Source organism: Caenorhabditis briggsae (genome assembly GCF_000004555.2).
Source record: "Caenorhabditis briggsae complete genome, chrII, whole genome shotgun sequence".
Lineage (NCBI taxonomy): Eukaryota > Metazoa > Nematoda > Chromadorea > Rhabditida > Rhabditidae > Caenorhabditis > Caenorhabditis briggsae.
This window is the reverse complement of record NC_013486.2, coordinates 320,181-332,130: the sequence shown is the minus strand read 5'-3', so window position 1 is coordinate 332,130 and position 11,950 is coordinate 320,181. Positions and strand designations below refer to the sequence as shown.

At 35.9% G+C, this 11,950-nt stretch overlaps 1 protein-coding gene across 1 annotated transcript; it reads left to right on the top strand.

Annotated features, from left to right (window-relative positions):
- Nucleotides 1-9,743: 9,743 nt before the first annotated feature.
- On the top strand, nucleotides 9,744-11,950 carry Cbr-dmsr-6 (the record flags this gene model as incomplete). The annotated part of the gene is made up of 6 exons (XM_045241665.1): nucleotides 9,744-9,826; nucleotides 10,452-10,623; nucleotides 10,673-10,869; nucleotides 10,917-11,118; nucleotides 11,165-11,565; nucleotides 11,767-11,950. The coding sequence occupies 6 exons, from the start codon at nucleotides 9,744-9,746 to the stop codon at nucleotides 11,948-11,950; spliced, it is 1,239 nt and encodes a 412-aa protein (XP_045091694.1).

Sequence of the window (11,950 nt, the reverse complement as noted above, 5' to 3'; positions counted from 1 at the left end):
AGATCAGCTAAATTCTGTATTAGATCATGCCACTTCTATTTACGAACGAACCCAGATCTAATTCCGAATGAAGTCAGATCTAATTCAGAATCGTTTACCTGAGACTATAACCGTTCTCTTTTACATATCTCTTCTGAATCACTTCCTCTTTTTCTATTTTCTTTTCTATATTGAGTCTTTTTTTTCCTTTTTCTAACGCCTCGGGCGACAATTTGTGCATCATCTGAAAGGCTCTTGAAGTTCAACGAGAAAAGTGAAGCCCCTTGAGCCGGCCGGCTCAAGCTCAAGTTTTTGAGCATTTTAGTGATCCATCATGATACATCTAAACGGCGGCGGTGTACGTGGGATTTTTGAGGTTTTTCGTAGACAGTTTCATGAGAAAGAGAACCGAATTGAACTAAATTAGCTGAAATTTCCTAAAACTGCTGGCAGTTGCCTTTAAAGTCAGATTTTTTGCTGAAACCTGCGTATATATTTTTTTGAAAAATCTATAGCTTTTATATCTCTTACAGCAATCGAGATAAATAGGCTCAAAGTTAAAAGTTAGGGGGTCCTTCTATGACAGGTTTCACGGTAGCGATTTCTGATTTTGAAGCCCACTATTTTTCATTGCTCAAAAGTTTAAAATTTTCTCATTGTTGATACCAGATTTTTTGGCTCAATTTTCTTTAGCTGAGTTTTGTGAATCCAAACTCCTACCGTATCCCAAGAAACCGACAATTTTCAAAATTCCATTCATTCTAAATGTTTGTTCTATTTTTTTCTTCTTTCCTTCTCTTTCCACACAAAACTTGATCCAACTCAAAAAACATGTCTCCAGACATGTGTTCAACACCTAAACATTTTCATGTTTTATTGCAAACATTTAATGGTTTCCATAAGAAAAGCCAGAGAGAGAAAAGTGTAAAGAAAAGGTAGACCGATGTTGTTACAATCTAAAAATTCTGGGTCAGAAGTTCAGAAAAATGTTTTTTTTCGCACTTTGTTGGATAAGAGGTATCGCCAAAAAATAGGAAGCCCCAGAAAAAACTTCTCTTGGAAAGAAAGATCCATAAAAAGTTACGGCTATTTCTTGCTCTTTTCATCTTTCTCTCTTTTTTGTCTCCCCATTTTTTCTCGGTTTCGGTGAAGGAATTTTCTTTGTTCTTCTCTTTTTTTCTTATTCGGAATCGTTTGAATTCAGGAAAACAGTGTCAGATTCAGAATCTAGGTGGTCCCTTAAGGATTCATAAAATTTCGGATATTATTTGTTCGGAATTCGTTTTTCGAGAAAAGAAGGGAAGAGGACATCAATGATCTATGAGCAGAAGTTTGTTTCGTAGATCCTTCTCAAGCCACGCCCTTTTTTTTGACACGTTTATCCTTATTTTGGAAGACTACTACGGGGGCGTCGGGTAGAATTTATGAGTAAATTAGAATTTTGGGAGCCTTTAAAAGGATATTTTATGCAATTTCAGTACCAGCCAATAATGAAATTTCAGTGCCAGCCAATAAGATGTCCAAAAACGCATTTTTCAATTGATCTTTGGCATTTTGAGGAGTCTGAAGCTCAGCTATCAAGTTTCCGATCATTTTGAAATTTTTGGACGATGTAAAACAGACCCAGATTGAAAACTTTGCATTCACGAAATTTTTTGGAAAATTGCTAGTTTTTCAGTTTTTTGCCGATTTCTGAAAAAAACAGTAATCCGAAAATTAAAATTATAGGAACAAAACTTTTCCTTAAATTCAGCCCAAAAACCAACTTTCTAGCTAATCTAGGAGCGGAGATACGCCCTTTCCAAGTTCTGGAGTCTAGATACGCAGACAACGAGACACGCTGCGTCTCTAACTTCTCTGAAGAGACGCAGACACTTGAAACTTCAAGTGGCGATATCTCGGCTCCCAGGTGTCATAGGAAAGTGGTTTTTTGACAGTATTGCTTATACTTTTTTGCTTTTTGTTTTAGATTGAGAAACTAGGTTTTTTTAAAATTCTGCGAATGCAAAGTTTTCAATCTAGATCTGTTTCACCCCCTCTAAAATTTTCAAAGTGAAGTGATTGGACACTTAACAGTCGAGCTCCAGACTTCTGAAAATGCTGAAGTTCAACTGAAAAATGCGTTTTTTTACATCTCATGGACCTCTACTGTAATTGTCTTTTTTCACTTTCCTCAATTATTTTTATTTTCAGCTCAACTTATTCCCCAACTCATATGATGTCCTTTCTTCCTCAGTTTTCATGTTTTTATGACTCGCTTCCGGACTTTCATTCCTTATCTTTTTCCTCTTTTTCTTCTCCACATTTTTTTGTGAAGGACCTTCTTTTGAAAACTTTTTGGGATATGTTTTACGAGTGCCCAATATCCGGTCCACCATGTTATCCCTCTTTTTCACAACTGTCTCTTATACTTGTTTTTTTGGCGTTTCAGGTTTTCCGAAAATAGAAAGTAAGGGTTGAAAATAAACTAATTGAATTCTATAATAGTTCCTAGGAAACTGAAAAAAACATGACGAGATCCAAATAAGCTCATCTATTATTTTTCCCTAAAAATTTGAGTCCTTGAGTTCCCAGAATATTTCATTTCAATATATTCATGTTTATCTACACTTCCATCCCTTTTTTCTCAACTTTCAAACTAGACATTCTTTTTTTATTTACGCATACATCATACTCATTCTTTTGAAGCTCTTCCTCATCTGGAGCACTTCCAGCTTCTCACACTGATTTGAAATTCGACGCCCCGTTTTTTTCGCCGAAATTTCGGTTGTCTTCAGACATTTCGAGTGCATTTCACACGTCTTCGATGAGTCTCTGATTGTTGTTTTTTCTAGTAAAGTACCCAAAAATATTTTTAGCTCTTTTAGAGTTCAAAAGGAAGAACGCAGTTTGAAATAAGTGTTTTTCTCTTTCTTATCACCTGAAAAGGAAAATAAAGCACTTTGGTTTAGTTCCGAGAACCCAAACTTGTGAATATAAAATTAATTTTCAAAAAAAAAATCTGAAGTCTATGATTTTTGGGGCGGGAAGTAAACATTTTCTGGCATTTTGAAAGCATATAATTTTAAGATGTTAAATGAATGACAAATTATATTTTTTTAGAAGCTGAGAATTTGAAAATGTTGTCTAGCACATTGTTTTTGAAATGACCATCTAGTGATTAGTAGTGATTAGTTTCCATAATAGAAGGGCTTTTTAACTTCGAGCCAATTTATCTTGGTTCCTGTAAAAGCTATCAAAAAGTTGTTAATTGATAAGTTGTTTATCATAATATCGCGAACATTTTATCAGTGAACACTTTTTTGATATCTCGCATAGAAGCTGAGGTAATTGAGCTCAAACGTGACAATAGGGTGGGGCGGCTTCCTATTACAGGTTTTACAGTATGTTCAAAAACCAAAGTCTTGATGATTTCAATTAAAACAAAACAGTAAATTCCACTTTTCCTAAATTGCGTATTTCCCAAAAAAGACATCCCAGCTCAAGTCTGCAAAACCAGACAAATAGTTCATCTATCTGCTGCTCTTTCTATCTTTTTTCATTTGTTTTGTCAGGTGTCGGTTTTTTCCCGCCCTTCGCGTTAATCACACTTGTTTTATTGGGAAGCTACTCCCCAGATAACACCCCTCGTTGCCACCCCCAGCCATCTCATACAATATTTTTTTTTATTTTGAGACATCAGAGATCTCTTAAAATCTCGAATTTTAAGATAAAATAAATAAAAAAGAAGAAGGTTGATTCTTGAAAAAAAATTTGAAAATCACCACTTCCCATGGATCCTTTTATGACCATATATGGGTCCCTTGACAGAAATTTGAAAAATCATGAAAAAATCAAAACGCTTTGTTCTTGAAATATTTTTTTCAGAATCCTTCCTCTCTGATCTTTTTCCCTCTCTCAGCTGAGGTTCTTTTGAGAGCAACTGTCTAGCTCTTCTCCTACGCATTCTAATTGCAAATTGAATTAAATTTTGTCGTAGCTTTGAGAAAAAAGTCGTCAAGTAAAGAAAAAAAGGAAGTCAAAATTTCACTCGACCACTTGGAACGTTCTAGAAGTGAAGGACGTCAATGTCTAGCCAATATTTTGAATTTTTAGATTTTTGGCGTTTTTTGGTCCCAAAAATGGTCCACGAATTTCACTTGGTGGAAAAATAACGGCCTAGATGTTTTGAACACCCAAAAATTCGTTTTTTAAGCTCTGAAGTTTGCAAGACCCTTTTTGCAAGACCTTCTATTCTAACATTATCTTTACTATTAACAATCACCAAATACTGTGTGTGTGTCCGTTTGTTCCCGGTTCGCCGACCCTAGCGAAGTCACCAGTAGACCAAAATTTCTCAAACTTTCACAGATAATCCGAAATAGCAGCGAGATGATGCCCAAACTTTCCGTTTTGCAACATTTTGATTTTGGAGCCTTCTGGAGACGTTCCTTTGTTTCATCACAGTGGAAAAAGGGGTCGTGGGAAGAGAGGACGAGGGGAAGAGGGGAGGGCGAGAGGTAGCTACCGACAGGCGGCGGAAATCCACTGGTTTTGAATATTTTATCTAGATTAAAAAAACAATTAAAGATCTGAAAAATGTTTTGGAAGCTTTCAGAATCCTCGGTTATGGTGATTGCGATCTGAGCAATTTCAAAATATCCGCCTGCCTTTTGGAGATATCCTTCTTTGTATCTTTTTCCTCCTCTAAACTCTTTTTGCCCATAATTTTCATGTCAAACTGAGATGTGACCCCTGTCAGTCGATGTCTCAAGTGGAATAAAGTTCACCTAATGACATGTTTAGTCTCTGTTTCTGCTCGATGTCTGCATTTTGTTTTTTTTTGTTAAGGAATGAGCTTCAAATAAAAAAGCATATCTAATTTGGGAATATATCTGACATTATTTATTTTCAATTCCGCTTTTGTCATTTTGCCATGTCTTCCTATTTTCCCGGTCTAAAAAATTGTATCTTGAATCCTTTTTGTCTCTATCTCTGCCCACTCTTGTCCTTTTTGCTGCTCCAATTATTATTTTGAGCCAACACAGAAGTATCCCTTGTGTGGACATTTTTCTGAAAAGAAAATGTATTTTTATTGAGTATACATGGAGAGATATGTGAGCAAAAACAAGAGTACTCGCTTATTTTTTTTTCTGCTCAAGAAAGGACTTGATCTTTTCATTTTTGACATGATACAATGAATTTTTCTAGAAAATTTCAATTAGAAAATGAGCGAGTCTGTTGCAAATGTTGTCCAGTTTTCCCATAGTGGGAACTTATCTTTTGATTCTAGCAACAAATTATAAACAAATACATATTCATAGTTTCTAGTTTCCTAGAGATCAAGTTTTAAGATTTGTTCATTAGAAAGTTCCAGAAAGTTCTAGACATAGATCATCCCCCCCCCCAAAAAAAAATGGCTTCCCTGTGAGTAGTGCATTAGTAGTTCTAGAAAAGGTTTTGACCTACGTGCAAAAGGCGGTTTTTTGGAAATAAAATAAATAGTACCTACAACAGTTAGGTATGTATGTCTAGTCTGGTGAGAAGTGGAAATTAATTTTTGAGTGCTTGATTTTGGCAAATTGCGATTTTTCAGAGAACTTTCGAACTTCTGAAAACCTACTTTTGTTTGATGATCTTGTTTGTGATTTCCTAAATTTTAAGCTGATAAGAATTTGTACGTCTTTTGGGTCATTTTATTTATTAGTTTTGCGGTTGAGCTCTGCAACATGTTTCTAATTTCCAATACTGTAAAACCTGTAATAGAAGAGCCTCCACACTGTTCAGTTTGAGCTAGTTTATCTCGGTTCATGTTAAACATATCGAAAAGTGGTCAGCTGTTTAAATGTTGGTCGTAAAAACACAATTTTTTAATCGGTAGACTTTTTTTTTGAAATATTGCATAGGAATTGAGATAACTGTGATTAAACTTGACTATGTGTGGATGGCTCCGCGTCACTTCGAAACCGGTCATTTCGAAACCGTGGTAATGTAGGCGAATGGACAAATTTCAGAATACAGAAACAACTTTAGGGGTTTTCAAATTTGTTTTTTCTGATAGAACACATAATGAAAATCGAAAAAATCCAAAATTTGATGTTCTCAAAAGCCGAAAAATTCTTAAATTTTTCGATTTTCAGAATGTGTTCTATCAGAACAAGCATGTTTGAAAACCCTGAAGTTGTTTTTGTAGTCTGAAATTGGACCGGTCCTTCAGTATTACTACTGTTTTGAACCGGTTTCGAAATGACTGGTTTCGAAGTGACGCGGAGCCGTGTGGATCCTTTTCTTAAAAGTTTAGCTCTAAATCAACAGGCTGTTGTTTGAGAACCTTCACGTTTTTGACTCAAAGTAACATATGGCTATCCTTTGGCTCTCATGCTCAAACCCACAAATATCCGAGCTGTCACATTAAGTAATCATCTTTATGAAAGCTCTCCTACCAAACATTACAACGTCCTCTTGTCTCTTTTTCTTATCATATTATTGCTTCAAAAACAAACGCTTGTGGTTATCCGGAAGATAATAAATTATCAGTGAGAATCTGCGAATATTTAGTTAGCGCTATCCATCATCAAAATGTTTCGTTTCCTGTGGGGTGATCGATATATAAATACTGCCTAGAAGTCATTTAGAGTTCTGTAAAAAGTGCTTTTTGGTAGCTTTCTGTTTCATTTGAGCACAGAACCTGATGTAAGTATGACCAATTATTGAAGTCCAAAAAAATGCAGATTAAAAAATTCCATTCCAGCTTGTTGCTACATTTTCTGAGATCGCTGAAAAACTGATTCCTTGATGTCTCTCTTTTTTGTTATCTTTTTTTTTGCAAATTTTTGAACTAATCATGAACCTTCAATTCCAGACTAATTACATTCCTTTGATAATTGACTAGCGATTTTGCAAGATCAGACACATCGAAACTTTCTCACACAATTGACGTATTCGATGAAATCGGTTTTCTTAAAAATTCAGATCAACCCGGATAATTTTCAAGTCATAAGATAAGCTTCAGATATGTTTAGTTTTTACACTATAAGAACCTTCGAGTACGTCACGGATGGTTGGGATCAAAAAATGATCATAACGGTTAATCTGTGTCAAATTGAGAGAAACCATTGAAATAGGTTCTAGCGATGGTCACTTAAAACTGAAGTTCCGTAAATGATAATTCCGAGGCGCCATGATATTAATCCAGCCATGTTCTCTAAAGATCCAATTGATCCTTGTAACTTTTTAGTAGATTTTTTGTGACCTCATATATCCTGTCTCATACTTACACCCACAGACGTCACATTTGTCCTCCTTACTCCCTTAAATCCTCTTGATCGTTCAATCGGATACACATTCTTATTTTTCTTTATTATTTTTTTATTTGTTGCTCGAGAAAGTTTTCAAATTGTATTAAAATTTCAAATCTGTTTGTATTTTTTATTTCATCAAACTTTATACAATGCTTCAACATTTTTGGAAAAGCACAATAACCACATTTTCTCTAATACCAAACTGCTAAATTTGAGATCAATTATCTTGCTTTTTGTGAAAGATATCAAAAAATTGTCAACTGGTAAAATATTGGTTATATCCTGATTAAAATTTGTTGAAGTATTTTACATGAACCGAGATAAATTGGCTTAAAGTTGACAGTGTGGGCGCCCTTCTATTACAGGTTTCACGGTATATGGTATATCTACCAAATCTAAGGCATTTCGGTAGAGCGCATATGCGATCCTCTTATGCACCTCATACGTGATCTGTACAATCTGTTCGAATTCGCTCTCTTGTGAAATACTTACACTTTGGCACTATTAGTACCTAAATGTTTGTCTTTTCTTGTAACCCCTCCCACGCGGGCGGTTCGGTTTCATCTAGACAACTTTTTTTTGAAAACTGTATTTTGATCCGGCAAATATAAAGATGTATTGTTATTTGAAGATCTTCCTCACATATTTTGTTCGATCTCCCGCTTGTAGTCTGAAATCCAAAATGTCCCGAACAAAGTCTAGCTCTCACGAATCTTTGTTAACATTTCGTCCGACTTTCAGAAAAACCCTTCATTAGGTCCTCGAAAAATTGACCAAAAACATTCCCACAATTTTCAGTCCGAAAAAAAACTCTGAAACGAAAAAAATACGCAAATATTTGTTTAGATTTCTTTTTCTCATCCCATACCACTCGCTTTTCTCATTTGTTTTGTTTTTTGGAGAGAGAGAGAGAGAGAGAGAGAGCAGCAGAAATTTCTAGGGATGCCTAATGAGCTCCACCGCATATTTATCGTCCAATCTAACACAAGCTACCCGCAGATACCGTAAAAACTGTGATAGAAGGGCACCCACACAGCCAACTTTGACTTTATTTATCTCGGTTACTGTAAGAAATACCGAAAATCTGTAAACTTATAGTATTTTTGTTATAGCATGATTAACACTTTATTAGTTGGCAACTTGTTTATATATTGGCCAGGTACCGAGATAAAATGGCTCAAGGTTAAAGATTAAAAATCCTCTTGTGAAGCCGAGCTTCCGTGTTTAACCATTTCTAAACATGTTTTGTCTGAATTTAAAATTCAAAAATGCTCATCCTATTCTATTCTTTCAGTTGACTACCCTTAGTCTTCACCACCCTTGTGATCTTAAAATCCTCAAAGTCATCGCCAGTCTAGAAAAAAGAAGAGAAAAGAATATTTCATATTTTCCACTTGCGAATTATTCAACAACCTCGGCTGACGACCAACCGAGCCTTTCTCTTTTGTTGCCACTTTTTTCTCCGTCAATCTTGTTGTAAAAAACTAACGCCTACAGATGTTTCCTGGCTTCTGTTTTCTTGGAGGTTTTTATTTGCATCTGAAACTGAGTATTCTGTATTTTTACAAACATTTTGCAAAAGTTTGGAACTCAAAAATTCTGTCGATCTTTAAATTTTGCAGGGAATTTTTTAAATCAGTTTTGAAGTTGAAAATTGGAAGGATGGCTTTTTGAAAATAAATCCTCCGACTGATTTGAAAATAGAACCATAGTGAACCCACAAAAAAATTATACTGTGAAATTTCTAATAGAATCTAATAGAATTTTTCAATGTAGAGAGGCCCTTCTATTACAGGTTTTTACGGTAATCTGCTAAAATTACAAAAATGCAGTCAGATTTTTCCTTTTTTTTATGTCCCTGACATTGTTTCACAACATTACTCATCTTATAATTAAAACCATGAGATCAAAGCTCATGTTCCTGTAAACATCTTGTTCACATAATGAAACAGGGAATGGACCTCGTTTTGTGTTATGATTCCTAATTTCTATTTTTCCAAACTTGAAATTCTCAGAAAACTTTATTTCCTCCTTCTTCTCCTTTTCCTTCTTCTAATTTTGCGTCAAACTTTGATCAACCTAGGCTTGGACTCAATTTCATGGAACTCATAACTTTTTGTTTGCGTTGGTGTCAGTTTCATTCCAACCTGGAAGCTTTAGAAGTCCAGAATCTCCACATACTAAAAAAATTTTGTGCATATCGTTTTTTTTATTCAAAATGTTCGTTCCATGTTTTTGTTATGATTTCTTCTTATTCCCTGCCAATGTCACATCATCCAGAGAAAAATGTGTCCAAAGCATACCTCCAATAGCTGGATTTGACATTTTTCTTTTCCAATTATTCAACAGAAAAACTCTTCTCTTCCAACTTTCCCCCATTTCTTCACACCCTCTATTTTTTCGTTTTTTTCTAGTCATTCTGAATTTCGTTTCTACTAATTGCTTAGAACTGCCATTTTTTATCATTCAACTATACTTTCAGACATGGAATGCAATGATACTAGACTGTTCGACACATCCAACAATGTGACCTACTTTATAATTGAGCAATTTTATCGATTTCGATAGTGAGTTTGGATCAAAAGCTAGCTGATAACTAGAAGGACCCTTAGGCTTTCATTTTTGAGCCAATTTATCTCGGTCCCTGTCGACTTATTTTTGATAACTTGCATAGAAATTGAGATAATTGAGCTCAAACTTCCGAGGGACATTCTATTACATGTTTTACAGTATTTCAAGACTTAATACTGAACGTTCATAGGTTGAATTTTTCCAGCCCAAATTTTGCAGTTCCCAAAGAAAGTATAAAAATGGCAATCTTTCAAAATATCTAAATAGGTCCAGATAAAATAGGTCCAGATAAATTGGGTAAAGATAACTGTATGGGAGTGTATCTATCCATAATGAGCAACTTTTGGATTTGATTTTGGTTACCGTATACAAAGCTCCCGCTGTCAAGTTTGAGTTAGTTATCTTGATTCCTGGGAAAGATATCAAAATGTGTCGACTGACAAAATTTTGACGATTTTAGGATTAAGAGTTTATCAGTTGCCCACTTTTTCATATCTTTAATAGGGACTGTGAGATAAAATGGCTAAAAGTTAAAGGGCCCTTCTATTACAGGCTTTACGGGATTTCAATTTCTGATTCCAAAAAAACAAAAAAATCTCCAAAAAAAATCTCCAATTTCAGCCTTTACTCAAACGTCCATCCGTACCTCTCATTCGTCCTGTGCATCTTGGGTTTAGCTGCCAACCTCATCCACATCTGCGTTCTCACTCGTCCCAGAATGCGTCACTCGTCAGTACACACGGTTCTAGTCTGTATAGCTTTTTCGGATATGGGAACTATGTCTTCGTATTTGGTAAGAGGACCCGAACTCTCTAGAACATTTGAATATTACTTACTTTTAGTTGTATATATCTCGATTCGAGTTTCTTCCCGAAAAAGAGGGCTACCCTTACATTTGGGCTCTATTCCTGAAGTGCCACGCAATGGTGTCCATCGCTCTACACGCCATTACACTGTATCTGGTTGTGCTGATGGCATTCATAAGACTGTCTGCTATGAAACTGACCACTTCAAGATGGTTGGATCATACCAGAGCATTGTGAGTGCAATAGAGCATTGATTGAGATTTCAAAATTAAACATTCAGAACATCCGCAATATTCATAGCCCTCTTTGTGTTCATCATGTGTGTACCCACTCTTCTGGCACATCAGATCGACGAAACAACCAGAGGAGTCACATTGACAGGAATGTATTATCGTTATAGCGTTGGCTTCTCCACATTAATGCTTCAAAATGGTTGTTTCTTGATGAAAGGCAATTTGTGGTTGACTGGAATATTTTTGAAGGTTTGTATTTTTAAAATTGTAGAAGTTCCTCAAAAAAATCTTCCAGGCTCTACCCTGTCTTCTTCTGCTTACCTTCACCATTGCTCTCATCCATCGCCTTCGAGAAAACAACGAAAAGAGAAAGATTCTGATCAAAGAGGAGCGTGCCAAGAAGCGAGGCGACTTCACAACTTACATGCTTCTTCTAATGGTTACTGTCTTCTTGTTCACTGAACTTCCACAAGGAATCATGGCTATTATGAATGGTAATACTCTAGGTGAATCCTTTTTCCTAACATTCTTTGTTCCAGCCCTCTTTACCACCCAATTCCACCAAATGGTATATCTAAATCTTGCCGATGTTTTGGATCTTCTCTCCCTAATCAACTGCTACGTAGCTTTCTTGGTGTACAGCTTCACTTCTTCTAGATATCGTCAGACACTATTTAGTCTCTTGCCATTAACCAGGTAGGCGCTTAAAAAAAACAAGACCTCATAGTCTTGGCTAACCATAAAGTCTTAACTTTGAACCAAATTTTCTCGGCTCCTGGATATTATGATAAACAATTTGACAGTGTGGGCTGTCACAGGTTTTACTGTGCTTGTCCTATCTCAACCTATGTGGCACATACCCGTTCTTATAACATTCTTCAAAAATCAGTTTTTCAGAATCTCCTATTCCGGAATCTCCACTCGCCAAGGAACCCTTCGATCCCACCCCAACCAACCTGCCGCACCAAAAACCCTTGTTCAACGTGCCAACTCTGTAGAAGTGGCTTCTGTCCGATCTCCCCTAGTTGACAAGTCGGCAGCCACGACTCGGCCAAATTCCGCTCAGCCAACTGAGTTTTAG